The sequence below is a fragment of the Eulemur rufifrons genome, chromosome 10 (assembly GCF_041146395.1).
Source record: "Eulemur rufifrons isolate Redbay chromosome 10, OSU_ERuf_1, whole genome shotgun sequence".
Taxonomy (NCBI): Eukaryota; Metazoa; Chordata; class Mammalia; order Primates; family Lemuridae; genus Eulemur; species Eulemur rufifrons.
The window spans coordinates 6,713,869-6,741,791 of NC_090992.1; the positions used below are offsets into that span (position 1 = coordinate 6,713,869).

General features: G+C 40.0%; 2 protein-coding genes across 2 annotated transcripts; both read left to right on the forward strand.

The window, feature by feature from the left end:
* Positions 1-5,384: 5,384 nt before the first annotated feature.
* Positions 5,385-14,202, forward strand: PURA (purine rich element binding protein A). Its single transcript, XM_069483732.1, has 2 exons — positions 5,385-5,771; positions 11,542-14,202. Exon 2 carries the CDS (start codon positions 11,683-11,685, stop codon positions 12,652-12,654), a length of 972 nt encoding a protein of 323 aa, XP_069339833.1. The 5' UTR covers positions 5,385-5,771; positions 11,542-11,682; the 3' UTR covers positions 12,655-14,202.
* A 9,322-nt stretch (positions 14,203-23,524) lies between these two features.
* Positions 23,525-26,804, forward strand: IGIP (IgA inducing protein). Its single transcript, XM_069484107.1, has one exon. It carries the CDS (start codon positions 26,089-26,091, stop codon positions 26,248-26,250), a length of 162 nt encoding a protein of 53 aa, XP_069340208.1. The 5' UTR covers positions 23,525-26,088; the 3' UTR covers positions 26,251-26,804.
* Positions 26,805-27,923: the final 1,119 nt, after the last annotated feature.

A 27,923-nucleotide genomic window follows, 5' to 3' on the forward strand; every position in this document is an offset into this window, starting at 1 on the left:
TATTGGTACATAATAGATGTACATATTTTGGGGATAAATTGATAATACATTCATATAATTTGTAAAGATCAAATCGGTGTAATTGGGACATCTATCACCTTAAAGTTTTCTTTATGCTAGAAACATTCAAATTATTCACTTCTAGCTATTTTGATATATACAATAGATTGTTGTAAACTATAGTCACCCTGATGCTCCATCAAACATTAGGTCTTATTTCTTCCTCTAAGTCTATATTTTGTACCAATTAATCAACTTCTCTTCATCATTCCTTCCCCCCTACCCTTCCGAGCAGCTGGTAACCGCTAATCTACTTTCTATCTTTATGAGATACACTCTTTTAGCTTCCACGTATGAGTGAGAACATGTGGTATTTGTCTTTTTGTGCTTGGGTTATATCACTTAACATAATGACCTCCAGTTCTGCCCATGTTGCTGCAAATGACAGGATTTCATTCTTTTTTATGGCTGAATAATATTCCATTTTTTTTTATCCATTCATCCACTGATGGGCACTTACGCTGATTTCCTATTTTGGCTATTGTGAGTAGTGCTGCAATAAACATGAGAGTGCAGTTATCTCTTCAATATATTGATTTCCTTTCTTTTGGATATATACCCAGTAGTGGAATTGCTGGATCACATGGTAGTTTATTTTTACTTTTTTGAGAATCCTCCATATAATTTTCCATAGTGGCTGCACTAATTTACATTTCTATGAACAATATATGAGGGTTCCCCTTCATATCCTTACCAGCATCTGTTATTCCTGTCTTTTCAATAAAAGCCATTTTAACTGGGGTAAGATGATATCTCATTGTGGTTGCATTTACATTTAATAATTAATTTTATTGGAGTATTTTGTTTATTTAAGTAGACAAGAAAAAGCATACTCAAAAGCTTAAAAAATTACCATAACAAAAAACATTAAAGAAAGAAATTACTTTGTATTTTTCACTTGGAGTATTGTCTTAATTCCCCTCCCCCTACCAACACATTTTACTCACCACAGAAAGAAATCCCACTGATTTTCTTCATCTAATTGCCAGATGCTACTGCATTCAGTTGTAAAAATGGCCTGGAAAAGCCTCAGAAGGCAGTGGTATCCGGTTGTATGTGTGCATGTTATGTATTTACTGTATTTAGTCTTATTCCAGGTAGTAAAATGGCAACAAATTGATATTTATAGTAAGCAAGCAAAGGAGTTTTAGGGTTACCATAAAATATCCAACAAAGTTCAACAGTGTTTTCTAGTTCAGATAGATTCACTCTTTGGAAAGGCCCGGCTTTCCTCCCCATCTCTAACCTCTTCCCCCGCACCCTGTGTTAATTTTGACATCTGAATTACTTTTAAAGAAAAGGAAAGGAAAGGAAAAGGTGCAAATAAGAATTTAGGCCACACTCTTGGCAAAAGTATAAAGAATAACTGCCATTTTCAAATTACAATACTTGTAACCTACAATTGATATTCCATTGATTATGTTAAAAGTATGACAACAGTATCATTTCACTAACTGTTACTTTTACTTTTGTCTTTTTTTTCTGTCCACTATTCTTAAATCAGGAATAAGAAGAAAATACTCCAATTTCAAACTGTTATCCCAGATTCTGCAAGGATTTTCTACTAGAATTCCTTAAAAAAAACAGAAATTGAGATTATGTTTTCCATAGGAAAAGGAACCCTTGGAATAAGACAAATTAGCAAACACATCTGGCTCAGGTGTTATTAATCAGTGACTGCAGGATGGGAGGAAGCGAATCAAAAAGATGAAGCCAGATTACTGACACCAAAAAAGATCAGGGGCTCATAGTTACATAGTTACAATTTGACAAATGAGATAAAGTTTAAATAATTACTGGTCCCTTTGCTCTCAAGTTGCATATTATTATTTGGTGAGTTTCATCTGAATAAACACATTTTGGTGGTGGTGTAGGTGTAGGAAAAGGAATGATTTTTCCCAGCTTTACACCCTCAACAGAGAGGGTCCTGTTTACCTGCTTATGAGAACTAGTTCAGTATCATGTGAGCGGCTGGGCGCAGTGGCTCATGCCTGCAATCCTAGCCCTCTGGGAGGCTGAGGCGGGTAGATCATTTGAGCTCAGGAGTTCGAGACCAGCCTGAGCAAGAGTGAGACCTCCATCTCTACGAAAAATAGAAAGAAATTATATGGACAACTAAAAATATATATAGAAAAAAAATTAGCCAGGCATGGTGGTGCATGCCTGTAGTCCCAGCTACTTGAGAGGCTGAGGCAGGAGGATTGCTTGAACCGAGGAGTTGGAGGTTGCTGTGAGCTAGGCTGAGGCCACGGCACTCTAGCCTGGGCAACAGAGTGAGACTCCGTCTCAAAAAAAAATAAAAAAATATCATGTGAACAATTTAAGGAGTAAAGGATCCACTTCAATAACTTCAACAATAGCAAAGAAAAAGCTATTCTTGTTTAAATGAAAATTCAAGATTGCTAGTATAGTCTGTTGTTTCAGAACACATATGAACTCTACAAGTCTCACAGGTCTGACCCTTGTCTTCAAGTCCCTAAACTGAAATAAAACCAGATAAATGCCTGAGAAGCCACTTCACACCCTAAACACGTGCAAACTTTGCTCAACAGAACATTTTACTGCCAAAATGGAGTTGGCAGAAGTTTGGAGCAAAGGCCCCCAGGCTGCATGATTTGCTGGCACCAAACAGCTTTAAAATCTTAACATAATACTGCTTAGTTTGTGTACTACCAATTTGCTTAAGACTCCTCCCTCAAGTTTGACTTGAGAAAAATGGAAGCTTCCATAAAGAAAGAGTTTATTAATATTTTATCCTCTATTCAGAAATAATTTTATTTACCATTCCTGATTGTCATACCTCCATATTCCTTGGTAGTTGTATTTACATAGTAAATCGAATGCAGTCTATTTTGAAATGCATGTAAATGCAATTTTATTGGGTTGCTTGGATAAAAGGGCACAGGGAGAAGTATTATAAATACACAAAATTAATTATGACAAAGTTCTACTTAGAAAACACTTGATCAAAATAACCCCCATATATCATAATTTATTACCCTCAAAAATGTGGAGGAAATTAAGATACAGAATTACCTGTAAATTGCTACCATTTTACATCTGGTTCAGTTTGTCTTCTCACTTGTCTGAGTTTGAGTGATGGTAGTTTACCTTGCACATGAACAATTTAGGAAAGCCAGAAAAGAAGCTAAGAAGAGTTCTCTTCAAAAGGGTCAACAATAAAGTCCTATTTGGGGTATTCATCAGCTTGATGCTGTTTAATGAAGAAAAACTTCACCGTGAATTTTAAAATTGCAGTTAGAGTACTAGCAACTATACAACTAGCAACTTTAAACTTGTAAATGCTTAATAAATGCTTAATAAATTCAGAAACTATGGTATGCTTTGGAAAGTTATTTTGTACTATGTTTCAATAAGAGACCATGCTTAAAGATGCTCCTGGCTCCTCATTAACCTAAACAATTTGTTTGTGGATACTTTCTAATCTTTTCCCTCAGTAGCTCCATGAATTTTATTAATGTCTCTGATAGCCTGTTTTTCCTCCTCAATATCCTAATTCTCAGCTCTGATATCATATTTCCACCAGCTTCTAATCTCTATAATACAGTTGGAAACATTTAGGACAAAATACTCTTTAGGATATTAAGTTACAGAAGACTGTAGTTTAAAAAATATTTATATAGTAGTGCTGCCACCTAAAGATGAGGTGAATAAAGCAGCAATTCGAAAGAAATGACCCATCACTCTTAAGCCAGTCTCAGATATTTTCTCATCTCTAACTAGGAATTAATAAGCCTTTTGTTCTTGTTAGGAAGTTGAATTGTTTCACAATAACTTATTGCTGAGCTGTAATTTTCTATGTAGAAAATTTCGAACTCAAACCTTTTAGAGTCCTCTGGGATTCTTCTCAGTCATTCAGCACTGTCTACAATATATAAGAGGGGGCATCAAAAGATACCTGGAAGAAAACAATTGAGGGATTCCTGGTTTAGTGGATAAAGCAGGTGACAATAGACCTAGGCTTTTCCCTCTATCGGTGACAGGCTCCTTGAAATTCTGAGCAACTGACTTACACTTTGGTAACTCAATTTTTTCATCTATAAAATGGGATTAATTATACCTCACTCCTACTTGCTTTGCAGGCTGAACTAGATAAGCTTCTGGAAAACCGGTCCTCTAAGAAGTGAGTTTAAAAGTATACATACCATTGCCTAATAAAAGGGTATTTTGTGGTGTATTTGCAAAGTAACTTCAGAATAACATATTAAATAGTTAAATAGTTTAGGACAATGACTAAGTTTTCCTAAATCACAGGTTGACTTCTCTGAGGTATACTTAAATAATGATAAAGATGGTAAAGGCAGTTTTCTATTTATCTTACAGCAGATAATTATTAGCTGATCCATGGTTACTTCTCTGTAAGCAGTGCTGCAGAACGGAGATTTTCGACAGCATACAAAGCGAGGCAGAGTTACTGTGCACCAAAAACCTTGTCAGACTTGTGGTAAGATTTCAAGAAAACTGTCTTAAAGAATATTTTATAGTTCTGCATTTCTCCCTTGCATAGCAATGTATGAAAATTAACTTTTACTCTCTCCCTTTCGACCCAAGGACGCATAAAAATATTTATCAGGGTTCTGTCCTTAGTCACATTCCTTCAAAGGGGCCCGGCTTCACCTACTCTGCGTGGGAGGGTAGGCAGCAACCCGCGCTTCCTGTCAGATTCCCGGGGCTAGAACCCAAATGTGGTCTAGCCTCTTTCTTCTTTATGCTAATTCTGCTCTTCCACCCTTCTCAGCGGGTGTCTGAAGTCCAAGGTGAGACCCTCCAGGGAGATGAAAGGCCCACTGCCTCCAGAGAGAAGGGGGCGGTGTGGAGGCGAGGGGCGTGTGACGAGATGGTAGCGGAAGCCGCAACGACGCTGAGGGCCCTAATTTGGAGCTGGCGCAGGTCCTACAAGGTTCTATCCCCGCTAGAGCCTGGCCTCGGCCTTCAGAAGCCCAACGAGGGGATAAGTCCTACTTGGGGCGCTCCGGGCGGTGGGCGGAGGAAGTGCTGGCAGAGAGGCCACAGGCAGCTCCCTCCTTACACGAGCTCCAGGGCCTGGGCTGCGGGATGTTCACGCGCCTACGGCGGAGAGGGCGCGTTCACGCGCTCGAGGGGGGCGGAGGGGAGAGCGCTCGGCGGCCGGCGCGGCGGCAACCAAAACCGAGGGACGCGAGAGCCGATGGCGCGAGCCACGAAGAGGGGAGGAGGGGTGGCGAACGCGGAGCGCGCGCTGACGTCGCCCAGAGTCACGCACGGAGCGCCGGGTTACGCGCCGACGTCTGGCTGCCACGACTTGCCGTCTGCGGCGGCGGCGGCGGCGAGCGGATCCCGCTGGGGAAGGAGGAGGAGGAGGGAGAGCCAAGGGGGCTGTGAGTGAGGGGGAGAAGCTGGGTGTGAGCCGGACTTGCCCGCGGGAGGGAGAACGAGCGAGAGCCGAGCCAGCCTTCCGAGCCGCCTCCTCCTCCTCCCCTCGGCGTCCCGCCCCCGCCTGCCAGCCCGCCCTCCTCCCTGCTCAGCCCGCAGAGCTCGATCGAGTGAGGCGCAGCTCGGCTAGCGCCGTTGTCCGGGACAGGTGTGCGCGCGCGCGCCCTCCTCCCCTCCCCCTTTCCTCGCGCTTGCCTAGCGCCTGCCTCGCGCGCGCCCTTCCTCCCTCCAGCCTGCGCCCTCCCTCACCTGCGGCAGGACAGCGCCCGCCCGCCCGGGTAAGCCCCTCGCGACCTTCCCTGCTGCCACTACCACAGCTCGAGGTGCCGCCCACCACGTCCTCTCTAATTGCCCTCTCAGCCCGGGAATAATTATTGTACCGTTGCAGACAACCCCGCACCCTCCCTCTCGGGGACCCAGGCTGTGCAGTAACATTCCCCCACCCCCCGCCCCGCAGCGAGAAACGAATTAACCCCCTTCTATCCCCAGAAAAGAACAAAATAACACGCCCCTTAAAAAAGGACAAGAGACAGTCCTACCTCTGCAGGCGCTGGAGACCACCAGTGATGCCATTTGCTTAGCATTCCCTGAGCCCCATTTCCCCTGACCATCTTCGCCCCAGGGCCTGGGACTGTGCGCCAGACGTGGCCGACACTCCCAGCACAGCAACACTGGAAGGAGGGGAGAGGAAGGAGCGTTCTATAATCCAGGCTCCGCTGTCTGGATTCCTCTATTCAACACCCCCCCCCCCGCCCCCCGTGCATACACCCGCCCAGGGTGCGTTGTAAAAACAAAAGAAAACAAAACAAAAACCTTTTGGTGCTGACATCGCAGATGAAGCTAGGCCCAAAGATGGGTGGCCCGAACAAGGCATTTTTACTGCCCCACAGCCCTTGGTCAGCTCAACAGCTCCTCTGCCTTTGAGGGCAGAAGGAACGGATGTGTAGCTGAAGGGTCTTCCCTTTGAGCGACTGTGGGCCCCGGAGGCGGGCTGTGATGTGTGTAGGGGAAGGGACCCCACAAATATATCTGTCATAAGCTTGAACTTGGGTAGAGAGAGGCCCAAGAGACTGGCTGGGGTAACTTTCTTTGGTTCGTAGCTGTCTACCCCTGAATAAATGCCGGCTTCATTTCCGCTGTGTCTGCGGGACCCCCCTGAGGGTTCTAATTCGTTCTGATCTGGGCCCCCTAACATTTCTGTCGGGCTAGGTGCTTTTGAACAGCTTTTCGCAGTGGTGTTTATGCTTGTGTCCCGTGTCCTTGGAAGGGAGGTCCCAGTGCTTTACAATAGGCTGGATTTGGTTTAACATCTTTTGGTAGACTGTCAGAGGGGAAAGGAATTTTTGGATTACTTCAAGACCCCCCACTACCCCCGCCCAACTGACGTTTGCGAATTGCGGCTTTGGAAATTGGAGTGTTGACTAGCGTGTGGAGAGAGTTGCTGATTTCATTCCTTTGAGTACTAGTGAAACCATTTAAATATCAGGCGGAAGAGAGAGAGCTGTTGATATTTACATCGGTTCTCGTTGGACCTTTTGGGTCCATCAAATGTTGGGTTCTCTGAATCTTTTATCGAATTTAGAATGTGTGCTACATTTATTTAACTCTTCTGCAGATGCTTAAAATGAAAACATTTGGGAATTGCGAGGATTCTATCACGTGGATTGTTCTCTTCATATTTTAAATGTTTAATTCATATCTTTAATCCTAAACATTAAAATAGCATTGAAGAGGCATAATTTTCAAGATTAGGTGAGCTATAGAAAAGGAACATGCTTTTAAAAAATGATCCGTGAAATGCTGTTACTATTAGTCGTTGTTGTTGTTAAATGTTAAGATTTACTTGAGAGTTTCTCTTAATTTTTCTGGTAGATAGCCATGAGAAGAAATGGGTAATTCCTCCAGTTTGAATATTTGCAGTACAACATTTCAGTTAGTTTTAATGATTTAGGTATTGAAAATAATTGTTTGGTTTAAGACTGTTGTTTAACCTAAGGAGCACTTGAAAACACACGTTTTAATGTTCTTCTCTTTTATTTTGGAGATTTGTGATTTTGTAAAATATTAATCAACATATTGTTTCTGTTAGGAACTCTATAATCAAAAGGGTTTACTACCCAGAGGTAGATACCCTCTCTCCAAGTTTATTTTGTAAATGTGTGTTGATTTTTACTACAAAAAAACCAAAGCTGAATTAGATTATTTCAGAATCACCTGTATTTTAGGCTGAGGAAAATTGAGGCTTGTTTTTTGTTCTGCCTGATGTCTGTTTCCTTGTGCACAGTTTTATGTTGGTAAGAGTTTGTTAAATACAGAGATAATGGAATTAAAAATAAAGCAGTCTCTAGTCTCTTCAAAATATGTGTGTTAGTGTTAATAAAAGGGCTCAAGAAGTCTAGAGACATTTATCATGTTTTTAAAATGTAAGCAAATTTTGAGGAGAAAGGGAATGTTTGTTTTTTGATGATTTTTTCATTAACGTGGATATCTCGCTGCTTATTAATTTGCTGCATAGTATATTTCGTTTTCCCTTTGTCTTTCCTGCATTGTCATGGAATTATAAATTTGGTTTTACAACTATTTGTTTTAAAGTAACAAATTCAAACAACTGGACCCTAGAACAGACTTTTAATTTACCAAGTCAGTATATTGTTTAGATAATTAACAAATAGCTAAAAGTCTTTTTAGGTCCACAAATTTTCTAATGGGTTTTCAATGTTACAATGCAAATATAGCTTTGAAATTCTATTTAAAGTTCTAAACTTTTTAAGACTTTTCTGCAAGTTAATAATCATTCCTCCCAGGCTGCCTTTTAAGGCAACTACTGTACACTATTGCCTAAGGAAAGGAGCCTTCCTCCTTAATCCGAGAAAAAGCCCGCACTTAAAGACTTATCCTGAAATTAACTCTCATGTTTCAGTCGTGAAAATATGCTAAATATCCAATTTATCATTGAATTATTTTGGAAAAGCTATTAGTCTCGTTTGCTTTTTAGATACATGTATAAAGTAAGAGAGAAACTGACATATAATGGCAGAAACTTTATACATATATAATGAATAGCATAAGTAAGTACGTATTTATATGCAGGGATCTGGGTCTCAGTTGTTGGCTGATTCGAACCTAAAATCCCCAGTTTAAGTGTGCAAATGATATTTAACTTGTGTTCTGTCTAGAAACATCAGTTGCCTCTGTGTTGGGGAACTAAGTAGTTCCTGGTAGCAGTTGCTTTTTCAGAAAATCAGGGTGCTTCCAAACTCTAACTGCTTCAGAACCCCTGGGCATAAATGTTTAGGACAAGGGCAAGAAATTTAGACTATGAAGTTGGGCCAGGAAGGCGAGCCGTTCTGAGACTTAGTTTTCTGTCCCGGGGGCAGCGATCATCAGCAGGAAGAATGGCAGGGACGGGCTGGAGGACTTCATCATCACAATCTCATTGGCCTTCTTGCTGCCTTGAGTTTTCATTAGGGGGCAGGGGCTTGGTTCAGGGCGAAGCGAACCCTTGAGGAAGAGCAGCAGCCCTTCTAGATCGGACTCCACCAGATTTTAGCCTCAGTTTACTAGCGGGAGCATAACGCCCCGCCCCATTCTGTGCGGAGATCCTGCCTTAGCGTCACTAGCGGGGCTGGGGTCTATCCAGGGTCCTGATCGCTACTGTGTGAGCCTGGAAGAGGCTCCGCTTCTTCACATATGTATTTTTGTGTAATGGGAAGTGCTCCAAAAGTTCTGTGTCCCCTTCCCAACAGATTTGGGGACAGGCAAGGAAGTACAGAAAAATCAGCATGCAGAGAGCCCTATGTGGTACTAGAGATTGCCCCCAAATTAAGGGGAAGTTCCTTTGAGGCTCAAATCCTGGGTTTTTATCTCTTAGAGTGGGCCTCCCCTTCAGAGAGCCATTTCAGGGACTACTATGGATATAAGTGGGTGGTTCTGAGACTGGTTCACAGGACTGCCCCAGTTTGCTCTTTGGTGGCCAGGATACTTTGCCCTGTTTCTTCCTTTTTAGTGGGAAGTAGCAAACTTCGACTGAGAGCTGAAGTCGCTAATGCTGAGTAGAATGGGGCTGTTACTAAGAGAAAAAGGAAGCCGTGAATACCTAGCAGGCAGGTTTGCCCAGGGGGTGAAGGGATATATTAGGGGGCTTTGAGGGTTCAGGCATTAACAAGGCTTATACCCTTGACTGCTCTTGGTTTTTTGATCGTTAGTCCTCTTCTTACCCTTCCAGGAAGCTGGAAACCCATGTACTCAGTTATCACTAGGGCTAAGAGTGAGGGAGGCAGGTCTCCTTACTTTTGGGAGAAGAGGGGTATGCTCAATGGGAATGGAACACATAGATGGAATAGGCACACTTTTCTTAGGATGGAGGAAGCAATCTATACTTGAGAAAGCCAGGCGTAGGGCTGTGTGGTCTGTATCCTCTCAGCCCCCTGTACAAGGTGATGAGGAAAGTGTAGGAGCATTGGCAGGGGGTCCCGTGGAGATAGGCCTTGGCTTTCCTACAGTGCCAAGGCTGAAGGCTACAGTGAAGAGAGTATGAGCATTCACTCACTACCTATCTGGGAAATAGGCCCTAGATTATGCATCAGATGTAGTAAGAGAGAAATCGTTTATTTCTGAGCCCCTTTACTCCTGAATCCCGTTCTGAGACCAGAGAAGACCTCCCTTTAGCTGTCACTGTCCAAAGACTCATTGGTTAATTAACGGTGGGTAATCTAGCTGTCTGCATAAAAACCGGCGATCATTTAATGTTTTACTTTTGGGGGGTAGGGGCTCTCCTTGACACATACAAGTTTCTGGGAGGAAGAGTAAAAGGGGCAAGTGAACCTGCTTTAATGAATCCCGTAAGGAACTGCGTTTCCCAGGAAATTCCTGACATTTTTAGCTCATGAATTTCCGAAAGCCTGCTTAGTTTTCTCCTCTATTCTGGGTCCTTCCCGAGAGGAATAAGAGTGGGCTAGGGTCTGAATGCTCGACAGGGCCTGGATCATCTGCAGAGCTGGCCGGCAACCCAGGCTGGGCTCAGCCCTGAGTATGGTGCCCCCCTTCCCCAAATCTCAGAAGGAGGAGGGGGAGGCAGGCAGGCAGTCGTGGTCCCAGGGGGTGCTGGTTGCAGGTTTTTGAGTGAGCGTGGGGTTTCTTTTTGATTGTTGTTTGGGGAGGAAGAGCAGAGCTGAGGGGAACAGGCACTGCGGGCACCCCGGCCCTGGTGCGTCTACTGTCCTCTGCTCGGCTCCCCCCACCGGTGAGTGCGCCCGCCCGCCCGCCCGACTGTGCGGGGCTGCGGTTAGGGGGAGGGGGGAGCGGGATCATCTGAGGCCAGAGCCTGCTGCCGTGTACGCGGGGAGGAGTGAGGGGAGGGACAGGCTAGGTGTCTGCTGCTCCGCGCCACTGCTGCTGACGCCCCGTCCTCATCCCCAGCAGCCCCTTCTGCAGCTAAGGGTAACCACCGCACCACCTCTCTCCTCTTCCTCACTTGCCTCTGCGGCCAGGGCTCTGCGGTAGGAGACAGCCCAGCCGGGTGACAGGCAGGCCTGTCTGGGTTTGGGTCTGGCTGAAGCCCGCATGGGAGGGGGTGGCCGTGACTCGGTGTCCCCTCTCTGCAGCAGGCTGTGCTGCGCTGCACTGGCCCCTCCCCCTCACATCCTCTCTTTGGGGTCACTGGAAAGCAGAGCTTAGGCCTGCTCCCCGTGCTTAGTATGGAAGTCCACTTCTCTTCCCTAGTCCCCAAACTCCCCAGGCCGAGGCTGCTTGGGTCTGGCCAACAGCTACAGCCACAGTGGTGGTGGTGGTGGCAGTGGCGGCAGCAGCAGCAGCTGCGACGCGGCCCGTCCTGCTCCCTCTCCCCCACCCAGCCAGGGTTGTAGGGTGAGGGCCGGTGGGTGGGCGCCGCCTGGCGGTCGGGCGGACGGGGGCTAGCAGCTAGCAGCGGGGAGGGGGCGCAGGTCACGTGCTGGCAGGCGGGTGGGCGCGTACAGTAGGGCGCCCTGCTACTGTACTGGGGAGTCAGTGCCCTGTTACCGGGTCTCGTCTGTCTGGTCTCTCCCGCAGATCTCGCGAGAGTGGCTGACTGGCTGTGGGGGTTGCGGCGGCAGCAGGCGGAGCCGGGGAGGGAAAGCAGCGGCGGCTGAGGCGACTGAGGCGGCGGGCGGAGCGGCAGGCGGCGGCGGCGCGGCAGCGGAGCGCAGCATCATGGCGGACCGAGACAGCGGCAGCGAGCAGGGTGGTGCGGCTCTGGGCTCGGGCGGCTCCCTGGGGCACCCGGGCTCAGGCTCCGGCTCCGGCGGGGGCGGTGGTGGCGGCGGGGGCGGCGGCGGCAGTGGTGGCGGCGGCGGCGGCGGGGCCCCGGGGGGGCTGCAGCACGAGACGCAGGAGCTGGCCTCCAAGCGGGTGGACATCCAGAACAAGCGCTTCTACCTGGACGTGAAGCAGAACGCCAAGGGCCGCTTCCTCAAGATCGCTGAGGTGGGCGCGGGCGGCAACAAGAGCCGTCTCACTCTCTCCATGTCAGTGGCTGTGGAGTTCCGCGACTACCTGGGCGACTTCATCGAGCACTACGCACAGCTGGGCCCCAGCCAGCCGCCCGACCTGGCCCAGGCACAGGACGAGCCGCGCCGGGCGCTCAAGAGCGAGTTCCTGGTGCGCGAGAACCGCAAGTACTACATGGATCTCAAGGAGAACCAGCGCGGCCGCTTCCTGCGCATCCGCCAGACGGTCAACCGGGGGCCTGGCCTGGGCTCCACGCAGGGCCAGACCATTGCGCTGCCCGCGCAGGGGCTCATCGAGTTCCGTGACGCTCTGGCCAAGCTCATCGACGACTACGGAGTGGAGGAGGAGCCGGCCGAGCTGCCCGAGGGCACCTCCTTGACTGTGGACAACAAGCGCTTCTTCTTCGATGTGGGCTCCAACAAGTACGGTGTGTTTATGCGAGTGAGTGAGGTGAAGCCCACCTACCGCAACTCCATCACCGTGCCCTACAAGGTGTGGGCTAAGTTTGGACACACCTTTTGCAAGTACTCGGAGGAGATGAAGAAGATTCAAGAGAAGCAGAGGGAGAAGCGGGCTGCCTGTGAGCAGCTCCACCAGCAGCAGCAGCAGCAGCAGGAGGAGACTGCCGCTGCCACCCTGTTACTGCAGGGTGAGGAGGAAGGGGAAGAAGATTGATCAAACTGAATGAGAACCCACACACACACATGCATACACACATACACACACACACAGCCACAAACACAGAGAAAATATACTGTAAAGAGAGAGAAAATAAAAAGTTAAAAAGTTAAAAAAAAAAAAAGATATAACTGTTAACTCCAAGGGAGCACCACCCACAGAACCTCCACCAACTGACAGTTTCTCTTCTTGACTTGCCACCCATCGCTGGATGTTGTCCACTTTATCCACCATATAAAACAGTAAGCAGCTGCTAAAAACAAAAAACAAAAAAATACAAAAAGTAATAACATTATATGAACTGTGTTTCCTACTTGATTAAAAAATATAAAGAACTGAGTGTTTATTTCCCTAATTAACCAAGAACTTTTGTACACGTTTAAGCTATTATTATTAAAGTGTTTGCAAAATGGTCAAGATTATAATATTGCTGAATTATATAAAAGTCCTTTTCATGTTGAGCTAACATTTGACTTTAGCACAAAAAAAGAGATATTTTAGAACACGTAAAATAATATTTTTAGTTTTTCTCATTTTGTTACCAAATTTCAAACCTTACATGGAGGTTATTATAGTATATTTGACACCCTATATACCTGTGATTAGAGATGTGTATATATATGAGGGCTAGGCATGCTGTGTGTCTGAGCTTTGTCTAAATGTTATGCAGAAGTTTGTAGAGTTAAAGGTACGTAGGTTTAATTCATGCAAGGTAAACAATAAGTGCTCTCTTTTATACAATATGCATTGCATCTGGACCTTAAACATATAAAAATGGTCAGTGAAACTTCTGTGAACATGAAGAAATTATTAAAAAAAGGCATTTAAATGAAATTTGCTAAGTTGTGATTTTTATGGTTGGAACCAAAGTTATTCAAATAGTAAAAGGAAAAAGAAAGAAAGAAAAAGGAAATCTCCCATAATATTTTTCTGCATCTGTTTGCTTTGAGTAGGTGTTTTGTCATTATTGTGTATATGAGATGTACTTGTATCGTTCATAATATATTTTTTTTATTATGTGTAGAAAGATTTTAAAAAACTAACGTGCAGCAATTTCCAGTGAACCTGTACTTGGACATCAGGTAGTGAGTCTATTTGTGGTCACTAGCACTGTCTCCTAAACTTGTAAGAGGTCTGAAGCTATCCTTTGATTTTTGCCAGTGCTATTAACTATGTAGACCTCCTGTTAAAAAGCAGAGCAACACAATTAGTTATCCTACTGAGCCATGGATTCTGAGTTTAAAAGTGAAAGCCAAGTTGGTGTATGTAAAGGATTTCCATGTAGCTGTGGTGCTAGTTATTACTGGCTACATTATATGCTAAGTGTATTTGTGTTCCCCAAGTGTAAAAGCCTTCTATCAAAAGTATGTTCTATAACTCATATATTCAAGGTGTAGGGTATGAAAATGCAAAGCTTAGGAGAGCACTTTATCAAGCTGGTGTCCTCCAAACTGAAATTGTTTGTAACGATAGTCTTTTACAGGTTTTCATTTAAAGATGTTTGTGTGCTTTTAATTGACAACTAACTTCTTGCTGCTGTATAGTAAAATATTAATATATTTTTATCATTAAACTGCTGCATGACTATCATCTTTGAGTGAAGAAAAAATGTTATAAAAAAGATGCCTTAAACAGTACATTTTGGTTTGGAATTCTGTAGAAAGTATTTTGGTAAAAAAAAAGAAAAAAAAAAGAAAAAAGGATCTTGTCTGACAGAGTTCTGGGGATGGAATTGTTTCTTGGCGAATCCAGCCATATAGATCTAACTGCTGTATGTAGAAGACACCACCTGTAGGAGCGGGAAGGTATCAGTGCTTCTCACATTGTAAAGCATTGGCCTAGGAAGGCAAACAGTTGTCTTTTTGAAGGATTTTTTTTTTTTTTCTGCTGGTTCTTTGGGTTTTGATTTGATATTTTTAAGCTCCCTGGTTGAGTGTGTTGTCTTTGTTTTTGAGATCTACTGTATGTGTTGAATAACAAGCTATTTTCATTGTACTGTGCATTTTCCCATTAAATTGTTTGCTTTTAATATTCATACAATGTTAAATATGAGGTGACCGTACAGTAGTTAAGAGTTTCTTTACTTACAAAATCACTGGAAATGATTAAATTGCTTTTCCCCCTTCCCCTAAGGTGCATTTTTCTTATTTCCATATAGTAAAGTTGAGCTTTTACAGTGCATAATGTGACATTTGGAATGCTTATCAACTGCATGTAAACATTAATAACCTGCACTTTTTTGTCTTAAGGTTTGTTGAGCTGTTTTGTTCACTGTACTTTAACTGTGATATGGAAAAGACTGCATTCTCTGTGCTGTTATTAATTAGGAAAGAGAATTGCTTTGATTTTGTCTCTTGTTTACTATAGCTTCTTAAAGTTAAGCCTTGTACTACAGGTTGTTGGAGTACTCCTAGATCAGTGTTTCATAGTAGCCAGCAATAAGTAGTGCAAGTCAACAAAAACACAGCAAACTTAGGCAAAGTGTCCTTTCTTTGAGATGCGAGTTCTTTCATAAGGTTTTCTTTAGGGTCAGAGTTACCTAAAGTGAAGCCTTTCTTACCTATAGACTTCAGATTCTGCTTGGAATCCTACCGGATCAAGAAGCACATGTATTGTGCAATTGTCTTTACACTATAACAGTTGAACACAATCTTACTAAGATTTTAAAACCAGTGTCTGATTTATGGCCAGTGGGTTTGAAAAGTAATCCACATGCAGATCTTTTAAGACTTAAAAAGTGATCATAGAAAAGACTAAGTGACTGTAAAGATGCTCTTTTTTAAGCATCTCACTTACCTCCCCAAGCACCCTCCCAAACCTTCCCTTCTCTCCTCTCCTTTTTCATCCTTTCCTTACCCTTCCCCTCCCCCACCCCCAGGTGCTCGGTACTTTACCAAGGTTCTATATCTCAGTGTTTTATGTTGGAGTTTTTCCTTGTTTTTATTTTACTAGTTGGTAAACCCTGTTTGTGCTGAAACAAAAAAGGAAATGGTGTATTTGACCATATGTTTTATTCATAGAAGACAGTATGATCAAATGTGCCAAAAACAAGCAAACAAAACTTAATTCCTGACAAGTATGCCTTATTTTTATTGATCTGCTTTGTCATACAATTAAGGTCCAAGAGCTTGGTTAAACTGTATTATTTGCCTAAGTATAAAAGAAAACTTGAAATGCATTGCAATATTGACATTCTTTAAAATGAGAGACACTGTCAAGTAATTTAATCCAGAGATCAGCCACCAGATTTGAAATGCTCGTGTGTGTGTGTGTGTGTGTGTGTGTGTGTGTGTGTTTGGACTTGTTTGTTTTTTTCTTTTAAATCACCAAATCTTTTTTTTTAAGCTACTTTTTATTTGTGCCTCCTATTTATCATGCTGATGTTAGAAGCAGCAGTCATCCAGCCACAGAGGGAGCTAAAGTTAACTAACCAGAACTGTAGAAATCATTATACATGCCTTTGACAACAAAGGAAGTTCATAAGAAAAGCCATGTTGGCTTTTCCTCTACTAGATACAGATTGGAGGTAGATGAATATTTGCCAAATGGAAAAAAAAGACAATGCTAGTCAGGAAAGACAAACTGTTTTCCAGCTTCTCAAAAGCCATGGAGAGTAGAAACCAAAACCAACAGGGAAATAAAAAACCTTGAAAGTCTCACTTTCTAGTTGTCCCATGCAGGGGTTGAAATTTGACTCAAATCGGAAAGTATATCACTATTTTTTTTAGGCCTTTACGTCTAGAGACAGATAACTATTCCAATTTGATTTTTCAGGTAATGGAGAAAGCTGCTAGTAATTTTAACCCCTGCCTAAAGATAGATAATTACATTTGGGAGCAAATACTTACTGCCTTGAAAAATAGCACTGTAATAGCCTATGATAATTAGTCATAGAATAACCTTTATCCCTTTCAAACTATGCAAATTATTAAATAAGTGCAAATTAGGATTCAATTAAAGATAGTTGATTATATTGCAATCAAATGGCATTCACAAACTTAACTGGAGCATATACAAATAAAATCTATTAGTCTAAGAGTTTTTTATGCTAACAGAAAAATATAATTTAGCTACCTATTCTAAAAATGGTGAATATTATTAATATTGTATAATAGGATGGGGAAGACTGCCTCCTTTTTTGAAGAGAAAGATTAAGGATTTTTATAATTGTTTTTCATCAAATTTTAATATTTTTGTCAAATTTTTAGGTATTTAATTTGTAAAACAGTTTGCTTTGTACTGGCATACAGAAAATAGGGTATTGATTTTAAACTTTTTGAAGCCAAGTGATCAAGTACATTTGTAATAAAAGTCAATGGATGTATATCAGTTGTACTCACTGTTTTCATTTCTTATTCTTATTAATATAGGGATGCTGTACTTTTTCTGCAGGAAAACTGAACTAAATTTGGGTGGAAGGGGGGGGAAAGGTAAATCTGTTGATAATGAGAATCTGGGTGGGTATCATGGCCCAAGCACTTTATATCATCTTTAAGTCAGTTAAGATTTGGTATATTTAAAAAGATGCTATGTCAACTTTTTTCTTCCTATTTTCTTATGGAGCTTGACATTTAGGGGGATTATGTCATTCATTTTTGTTTCTGTGCTTTAACATTTTACGTTTTGGCACTGTTGAAAATTTCTAAACTAACATTTTTTTAATGATATTTTGGGTTATCAACCAGCTCTGGTGACCCCAACATGGGCATGGTTATTTTTATCTCCTACCTATGGTTCACCCTCTTTTCTACAATATTCCCACTCATTTTTTCATGTTACACACATGTATGTGCACACACATTTCCAGACAATTTTAGAATGGGGCTTTCTGAAAGTTGCTACAGTAACTTTTGTTGCTCCACAGTGCATTTTATTTTACATGTGAGCATACTTTTAAGATTTTTTCCCCCATAAAAAGTGAGATACCAAATCTAATGACTTTTCTCCCCTATTCAAAGTCTTTTGAATATGAGAATGAGACATCGTTTTCAATGTAAAAGAATGTTAAAACAAGGGCATCTTTAGCAACTTAGGTTTGGAACAGTTGTTAACTCTGAGTATAACATTTGTAGTTATTATCCCTAAATTTTAATATCTTAATAATTTGGAGATACACATACACAGATACACATATTCGGTGAATGTGGATTAAATAGGAGAGAAAATTTATTGGAATTGCTTAAGCAAATAAATCCACCAAAGTTATTTGTGCAAAGTTGTCCATTACAGCGTATCATTTTTGAAATCATACATTATAATATTTGTTTTCTTCATTGCATGTTAACCAAACTTAGGCCATTCATAATGAAGTATACTATAAAACTAAGGTGATCACTGCTATTAAAATTACTGTTTTCATCCAGCAGGATTGATCACTATATAGAGTCATCTTTGCAGAATTTGTAATATATTTTTAAGAAAAAATAATTTTAATACTTAAGTTATTTGATTCTAAAGCAAGAACAAAATTGAAGGCATAGAGCATTTGACAGGCTCTTTTTGAACAGAAATTTCATTATGGACTAAGTGAAGATAATCTAAATTAGCATTAGCATAAATCGGACAGAATTTCATGAAGCAAGAACAACCAGATGAAAGAAGAAAAATATGATTGGTTCCAAGCCAACAGTTTGTCATCTTTCATCTGCTAAAATAACTACCAAGTTTTGATGTTGAATGAATGGTGTAGGCAATTTATGTCTTTAAGAAAGTTAAGTGGCAAAGGTCACTTGTTAAACATTTTCTTAACAAGAATTTCATCTTATTTATTCATTTTTATTTTGCCCTCATACTATGTTTGGTATTTATCATTTTTTTCTTTATTTTCCTAATGTCCTTTGCTTTTGTGGAAAATTGTCTTGATAGGTAGAAACATGGTGGTGATCCTCTATGTAAAATAAAGTTGGTTCTTATAGATCAGAAATACTTTACTCATTTTGGAATCACAAGACTTTTACGTTGAATACATACTTTGTTTTGTATTTTCATTAATACATACTTTGTTTTGATTATTAATAATTTACATATTTAAATTTTTGTAGCATTTCATGGGAAAAAATTTTAAGCTAAAGAGTTTAATTTTCTTAATTTAGGGTCCACTTTAATAATTGAAGAGGCCTCCAAGTTCAAGGACCAAGTCCTTATATTCTAGAATTGTGAAAAACATGGAAATACTCTTGTTAGTATGTGTTTTGGTTTAAGATGGATTAACACAGAAGGATCCTAGGAAGATTTAAGAAAAGATATCCTTATCATGAAGTGGCAGTTAAAGTTATGGGACAGGTGACTTTACCTATTCACCTTGACTAGCTCAAACAGTGATGTCCATCAGCTAATGATGTATTAGACACATGTTAAGATTGGGTCAAACTCCCATTCAGCTGGAGTGGATTGGCAATTTTCAGTGCAGGTAGTTGTTGGTGGCACTTGACCTACCTCCTTAACATAAACATCTGGCATCTTCTCTCTCCTATCATCCTTTTTCCTTGTTTCTTTCCTTTTCTTTTTTTATTCTTCTTGCCATAGGCCTGCCAGTGGCACTCAAGCTTACCCCCTTCAAGAGAAGTAAAGAAACTGCTGACTCCTGCCTTAGAACATAGCTAACTGATGATCCAGAAAGATTTCTATATTATGAGGTAATTGGACAGTTTTTTCTGACTGCTGTGTTTCCCATAGTCTTAAGTTGGCATTTTGAAGGGCATCAAATTAATGTTTGTTAAGAAATTTGTAAATTGAAGAGAGTATGAAGTATGTGTATTTTAGGTTAGTTACTGGGAACTGAGACTTACTGGTTTGGAAATTTGAGAACAGAAAGGGGAGAGCTGTTTAATGTGTTTTTGAATGGGGTTGTGAGAGGTATATAAGGGAATGGTTTGGAGGTAAAGTGGGAGGAATTTTTATTGGAGGTAGGAAAAGGTACTAAGATGGAGTCTGAATGAGAATTGTTTGCTAAGAACAATGAAGTTGATCTTCACTAAAGAAGTTGCAACAAAGCCAGAGAAAATGGGTCCCTCATTTGTTATGAGAAAGCTGTTAATCTATAGCTAGAGTTATGATGATGATGCATTATACAAATCTGTTTTCATATGTAGGATGTTTGCTTTTCTGGGACAAATTAAGTAGCACAATTGTGGCATGGCAGCTTTTCTAGTTATGGCAAGTTGGTGCGGGGGACTTCTTATTTTGAGAAAAAGAAGAAAAGAAAATTTCAAACTTTTTCAGTTACCCTTTTTAAACTATCAGAAATATTTATCATACAGACTATCTGTTTTCTTGGACTTTGGTTACAATGTAGTTTACCTTTACTTTTCACAGTGGTCCTTAGATCAAATTATTTGATTTTGCTATCAACAAAGACCCGTATTATTACTTGCTTTTATAGAACTTTGAGCCTTTGGTCCACGTAAATTTCTTAGAAAAGGACAGTAAACCAGGTAAAAAACACTAAATTGCAATTTTAAGTAGCTTTTCTATTTCTTTTACATCTGCAATCTTAGTTACCATATAATCTTGTGAACCTCATAAAGCCCTCAATAATACTATATTTCTAAAATTAGACCATATACCCCCCAAACTTATGTTTCTGTTTGTATTCCCACTTTTTTACTTTAAAATTATAGTATTCAGGAGTTCAGTGGTGGCAGATTTAATAATATAATTTAGTACATCTTGGAGGTTCATAATGTCTTTTGTAGGTTGAGCTGATAGTGTTTAGATTTTTGTTCCCATTATCCTAGTAGTGTTTTAAATTATTTATGATAAAAAATTACTATAATATTTGTTTTTGAAGTTACAAAATTTAAGTCCATTTGGATTAACTCTTGTCAAATTTAGTATGGATTTATTCCCAGTGATTTTGACAGATTACTTTCAAGTTTCATCTTACTCGTACCTCTATAAATTAGTTATAAAAATCTCTTTAAAAATAGCCCAAAAAAAAGAGCTTCTGATTTTATACTTGGAAAGAAATTTTTCTTTTTTACGAATATCAAATTTATTAACAATAGCTGGATTATTTTTACTATAGCTTATTTTGTAGAGTTGGCACTTAGTAGAATGCCCACATTTTATTGTGTGTCAGATTTTAAATTATAATACAGTTACGTATTATAACTTGTTTAAGTCAGTGCAGAGCCTTCTTAAATAGCCCCTCCCTTAGAAGTTGTTTATAAAGAAGTGAATTCCCAAACCTGTGTCAAGAACCAGTTATTTAAATGACTGTGAGACAAGTTTCTGAAAGACTTCCTTAAGTCCAGTCAGTGGAGATAAATGATAGCCCATTTCCATGCTGCATACAGTTGTTAGGGTTTATAAAGTTGTCAATATGTAAAAGTGCAAAAGCAGGAAAGACTATATAAAGTTGCCTGTAAAATTTCTAGTTTTCATTATTTGCACTATTTATCTTTGCACTTGATTTTTTGAAAGTTAAGACTAGTCACTTTCACTTTTGTTTCTAGTCTTTTCTAATTTCTTGCAGAATTATGTTTTCAATATCCCACCCAAAGCAAAACTTATATGCAATTAAATATGCTTTATAAGGCCAAGAAAATATTTCTTAGTGTTAGCTATTTAAAACAAAAATTTGTTTTGATAAAATTTTTAATATGGGCCTTTATTTGCCAATAAAATCCTTTGTAAATGTGAGTTTTATTAAACTATTTAAATAGAGTTAAAGTTTAGGAACTATATATGTGTGTGTGTTTGGAATGATGTCTTTGAGATCCAACTTCTGGCCTGAGATGGCCTGGCGTTGGAGCGTTGGTCTGTTTTCACTGAAGTCTGTGAGATCTGAGTCTAGCTGGGTACATGCTTAAACAGCTGGAAGTGAAGTGGGTGGCTTTAAATGGCAGCTCCCTCTTTCATGTAGTTTTCCATAATGTTCATATAGTTTCCTCATTGTCTATGTGATACAACTGATATTGACATAATTATATTAAATGAATATTCCATTTTGGAATTCAGGGTTGAATCACTTTTTGAGGGGGAAGGGCATCAAGGGGTAAGAGACTTTATTTTAACCAGATGCAGTCTTATGACCTCAAAGATGTGCTCTAGAAAGAAAAGAACAAAAAGTGTACCTGTGAACATATTTTTTTGTCTTAGTGAGATTGTGCAACACAGTGTTCAGAATTGCAAAAAAAAAAAAAAAAAAAAAAAAAAATCAACAGTTTTACCAATGGAGCAGAGAGGTATGTTTTTGGCTAAAATTTTTTTTTGTAAGTTATTTAATTTACTTTATATTCCCTTTCTCATAGCTTTTTACGCACCTCATACTTAAAACCAAGCGAGAGGCCTCTCCTCTTTTCAGATCTGGTTTATTTTTGGAATGCCTGAGTGTGTTTCTGGATAGGGGGGTGGTGGTGTTTTAATTCTTGACATGCTCTTCTCAGCATGTTTTGCTAGTCATTCTGGATCTTATGTTTGCAAATTCTGTTGAAAATTCAGTGATGTATTTGAAATGAGAAAGTCCTTTATGACATAGTGTGAATGTTTGTGGCCGATTCTATTGTGGAATCTTGTGGCTTTGTTTTTACTTTGGATAGAAGGTTTAATTTCAGTTGTTCAGATTTTAGATTTATCTAGTGGAATTATGCTAGGTAGTTGTCTAAATGTGGACGAGTTTTGGGAAATGAAGGTTAATGTGTATTTGACTCTTGATAATCCTTAACTCAAAATCATAAGTTAAAGGCTCACATCATTAGAATTATCTATGCTTTATGTTGTCAAATCTTTCAATGTGGATGTTGTTCAGCATTATAACTATGAATTTCCTTTAGGAAAAGAGAAAAATTTAGTCTTCAAACCTTTTCTTGGAGACTAAATTTACCATATATGGAAAATGAAAAATTTTAGAAAGTGGCTTTATTTTTAATGGAGTTTAACCAGCTTATTTTTTCTAGTTTGAAGCACTTATATCCCAAATGTGAATAAAGGGAAAATATCAGCAATTTGCCCCTCCCCTTTTGAGGCCATTTTTAGTTTTCTGCCCCCATTTCCCAATCCTGGTATAAAATGAATTACGGGTATCCCCCTAAGTCCCTGTAACCCTTTTTTGGGGTCACAGATACCTTTGATAATCTGATGAAAGTGATGAACCCTCTCCCCAGAAAAAAAAAATGCATGTACACAGATAATTTTACATACAACCTCAGGGGCATCACACATGTTCTGAAACCCAAGTTAAGGATCTCTGCTCTAAGTAAACTCCATAGAGAAAATTTTAATGCAAATCATTGATAAAATTAGGAACTAACTATTGGCTTCAAATATTTCAGATTGGAATTATTGTTAGAGGGTGGCCCCTACTAGTAAAATGTGACATTGCAACCAGCTTTGTTAGACATTAAAACATCCAGACAGAAGGAAAAAGAAGCAAAGTTCTGAGAGCTATTTATATGGAGTCAGGGCATCTCTATATGTGGGAGCCATTACTGGTTCAAGGCAGGGGTCAGGGTGCCTGACAACTTCTAGCAGGGTAGAGTTTGATAAACCACAATGCTCAGGATGCCAAGGGGTTAACCATTATCTTAACCCCTTCCTCACCAAAAGATTTTAGTTTTGTCTATTGGGAACAAGATGTCACTAGGGAAAAAAAAGATTTGCCTTACAACTTTGCTGGAACACATCAGTTTGGTGACGTATGGGACACTAGTGTTATTTTTGAGAAGGTGCATAAAACCAAAGTAAATTATTCTCTATGTAGAACATTATTTACTAGTAACATTTGTTTGGGTGTATTAGCTTTCACAGTTTTTACCAGTAAATATTGGTTTTATTGAAAACTGGGAATCCAGTTTTTAAATAGGATAGTTGATGTATCTCTTCTTTCCCCTGTGTAAAGAATAGTTTAAAGATTTATGCACACTTTTTACTTTTCTCTCTTAATGCCATGGGGTGGGGTGGGAGGGTAGGGGAAGATCTTTGAGTCAACAACTGACAAAATGTCTTCAAATTTAAAAATTGAAAAGCAGCACTTTAAGTCTAACTCTACACCATTTTATTGCATGTATTAGTTTTAATAATTTTTGGTGCATGCCTTTGGGCTTATTCAAAAGTGTACAATAGGAAAGTATATTTCCTTTCTTAGAAAGGAGATGTTTTTTCTACTTTGCAACATGTGATTACAAAAATCTTCCTCTGTGGGAAGATTAACCATGTATTGAACTACTGAAAAGTATATATTTTTAGATATACAGAAGGAATCTACATGGAGCAGCATTCAGACCTATATAGAAGTCATAGCATTCTGTATAGGACCAAAAAGGAAGTAACCTTAAACACTTAAACAGACTTTGTTGGGTAGAAATACCTTTAGATCTTGCAATGACTTCCAAAAAGAAAATGCCACAGAAGTTTGCTGAAAACTTTTGTTGTTTGAATTTTCTCTGTCAGTGTATTTAGCCCAAATACAACAGCTTTGGGTTAGCACACACATAAGAATCAAAAAAACAAAGCTAACTAAATAGTTCAGTCTGGTTTGCCAATCCAGCTTGACTGAAATAAGTAAACTAATCACTTAACAACATGAAAAACTGTCCAACTCCTCTAAGGTTTTGACAAAATAACCTTGGCTGATGTGGGAAGACTCCCACTTTGATTTCTGACCTGACAGTGAAGATTCATGCTTGACATGATTTCAAACCTGACAGTGTCTGTTTAAGGAGCTATGGTACAGTTTGCTAATTCAATCCCAGATACCTGTTGATTACCTGTGAGATCTAGAGTCCAAAGTAGCCAGCAGCCGTATCCCTGAGTGCTCTGTGCCCATCAGATATCTTAAAGTAAGCAGGGTTGGGACAGGTCACAGCTTGGATGACTGACCTCAGGTGCTGTAGACAGACCCAGATTCAAGAATTGTATCTGCTTTCTTGGGAGTTGTCACTGAACTAATGTCCCACACTGTGTTACTGTAGATGCTCTCTCTTAGAGGAGGCCCAGAGCACACATCCTAATCCCTTGTGGTACTCAGAGAGGGGGTGCTAACTCTGATGCCCTGGCCAAATTCCAGTTTAGGGATGTGGGTCTTCTTCTCATTCTAATTGGAAATGTGCATCACTTCCCATTTTTCCTGTTGATCTCAGTGCAAACTACACTAGTCTGTTTCTTTGCCCTGGTCCCAAGTCTCTAAGATGCTGGTGTGTATTATATGGGCCAAGTTCATGCCTTATCCTAATGCACTAGAGTTGAGGAATGGGTGAGCGTGGTGTCAAAGTGCCCTGTGGCTAGACTGTGGACTCTTGTGATGCTGTGGGGATGAAATCGGCCCTCTTTTAGGATAAGCTGGGGAATGTGCACTGGCCAGAGGCTTCCAGCCATGAGATGTGAGCTGAAACCAATTTTCCCTCTTTTCTTATAGCATGTTGAAAAAAATCTGTTGGGTTTTCAGCAGTCAGGGAAGGCCGGAGTTCTGCTTTAATCTGGGTAACTGAGGCTGGTTTGAGCAAGACTTTGGTTAATTAACTGGGTTCTCAGATGCCACAGACTCCGTGAGAAGTCACCATTATTTTCAATGGTTGTGATAGAATTTCCCCCTAGTAGCCATTATTTTAAGATTATATTGCAGAGTTGCTTTATTTTGAGCTTTCGTGTATACACAATCCCAAACTGGAAGAAATTTTAAAAAAAATGGAATCCTGCTGTGAAAGGTATATATTACTCTAGATTTTTCTTACTGTAAATATTGTAAGATTGTAATACTGTCGATATTTTATTAACCAACAAATGTTAATCTATGTGAATTCAGACTTATTTTAAATGTGCTTCTTATTTACTGTGTGCGGTCCCTGTTGCTGACAGTATTAAGTTATATTCTGATGTAAGATTAACTTTATTAAAGAATGTAAACATTAATGTTTCCTTATGGGAAAACAAATAAAGTATAAAGAAGACAATTCTTTTCATTGAAATATACTGTGTATTTACACTTGCTAGACCCAGCACCACTTATAAATTTAGTACACTGTTCAGAATTTTAGTTAACACAGCTGACATGGTTGTGCTCTGTTTGAAAGTCTAAGAATAGGTATTGTTGGAATATAAACAGTTTGTATTTGTCTGCTGTGAATCATGATCTTGAAATTTCTAATCAAGTTTGTAAAATTTTTATAGTAAAACATTTTAATGACAATTTAAAAATTTATCTTCTCTAAAGAATGGTCAAAAGAGTATCCTTTCAGAAATAGAATTGTTCTTTAATATCTTTCCAAAATGATTTTGGTTAAATGGACCAGATGTATATTAGTTAAAATTTAGGACTAAGTTGTTGGTATTCTTTGAGTTTACAAGTTAATCCTTATTGGAGATGTGCCAATATACAGTAGAATATCATTAATTTGCACTGTTTGGGGACCCCATTTAAGAATGCTGAATTTTGCCAACTAAGAAGTAAGCAAATGCAATTTAAAAAGTAAATTTGAGCATTCTGTATTAAATATGTGCAGTTATTATCACATGAAGAAGCGCAGTGTGTCGGGCTGTAATATAACCATATTTGCTGTCATGTTCTCCCATCTCAGTGCTGGGAACTCACCATGTGGAAACCAAGCAAACGTGTTGTGCATCAGCCGGCTTGAGTTTGTTCAATATCAAAGCTGAAACTAGCGAGGTCTGCTGTACTGCTTATTGAAGTATTGTGATTCTTTTAGGCATTGATTCTTACAAAATATATACTGTAACAGTATACTTTGTACAGATTTAAATTTTATTTGAAAAAATGAAATAAAGTAGGCAAAAAAATAAAGATGTTTATTTTTCATGTGACTGTATAAACAGATCAGTCTTTTGTTTCAGTGCTTTCTGGGGGGAAAGGGTCTGGTTGTAGTAAGGGGTCTGGCTTTTTTTTTTTTTTTAATGGAAACCAATTTTAGGACTCAGCAGGTATATTTGCCTATTAGGATCATTAATTGGGCTGCAAGCACTAAGTATGTTCCCTCACACTAGAGAACTCTTATTTCTGTTTTGTTTTATAACAGTTTTGTTTAGTTTGGGGGACTTTATGTGAATGGCCTCCCTATATGGCTTCTTGGGTAGGTTTCTAAAATTTTCTAATGGTGTGATGGTTAACCTAGCCATCATATTGAAGAAAAGGAAAAACTTTCCCCATAGATCATGTTCCTTTCTCATGGCAGAGTTTTTCTTTTCTGTCATTTTAAATTTGAAATTGGTTTGGGTGGTGGAAGGGTTACAAAAGAGCCCGTAACAAAAGATGAAGAGAATCTTCTGCAGAAAATAGAGGTTGTGCTTTAAAATAAGATCCCTTTCAAAACTGCTTTTCTAGCGAGTGAATGAAGTTACCAATAAAAACATGGCACAGAAGTGATCCTTCAGGATAGTGTCAATTGGTCCTTCTCCTATAAGAGTAGATTATCTGGCCAACGAGAACTACCCCCATTTTGACCTCTAACTCAAACACCAGCAGAGGCCTGAGGTGTATATTTTCCTTAGCCTTTGGAAGTGGAGTTTGAAGTTTTATTTGTGGTTTTCTCCTTTTATCTTTTTTGATGTTTTCACTTACCTTCAGGTTGGATATGAGGAAGGCTTGAAACAAGTAATTCTCTAAGTTTTATGACAAAAATCACACTATGGAAAACATATATGACAATTATTTAAATATATTTGACAATGGTTATATTCTAAAAACCGCTTCATGACCATAGGATATCTCAAGTTTGTGGTATTTACAGTTCCAAGCTTCCCTGGGTAAATCCCAAGAGAGTTTATTGTGATCGTTGTTATGCTGTTCTCTTGCTAAAATGGCCCTCCTTTGTAGAAGACAGCAGGATTGAACAAGCGTCCACCTCTGACAACTACCAACTCCAATAAAAATAATGCAGAAACTTTGTTTTATAAAAACTTAAAGCTGAGGGTGCCACTATTTTAGAGAGGTAGGTGCAGTGCCTAAGAAACTCCAGTTTTCCTTAAGTTCTCCAGTGCCTCTGATTTTTTTTTTTTTTTTTTTTTTTGGTGGGGGTGCGGAAGACAGGTGGGTACTTCCTGAAGAAGAGACCAAATACTCCTGTCTCCTCAGGGTGGGATCAGGTTAATCCATGGGTCCCTGTCCGAGAGGAGGGCTCTCAAGTATAGGAGCTTGTTGTGGAAACTCCAGCCATGATCTGCTCCCAGTAAGTATAAAGGAGTGAAAAGCCAGAAGTCAACCCCCTTCCTAACTGTCCTGTGGCCTTAATCTTTTAAAGATTCCCAATGGGACCATGATTAAATATGCTCAGTGGGTCAATTTGGAGAGCAAAAGGCTCTGAGGTGAGGTCCTA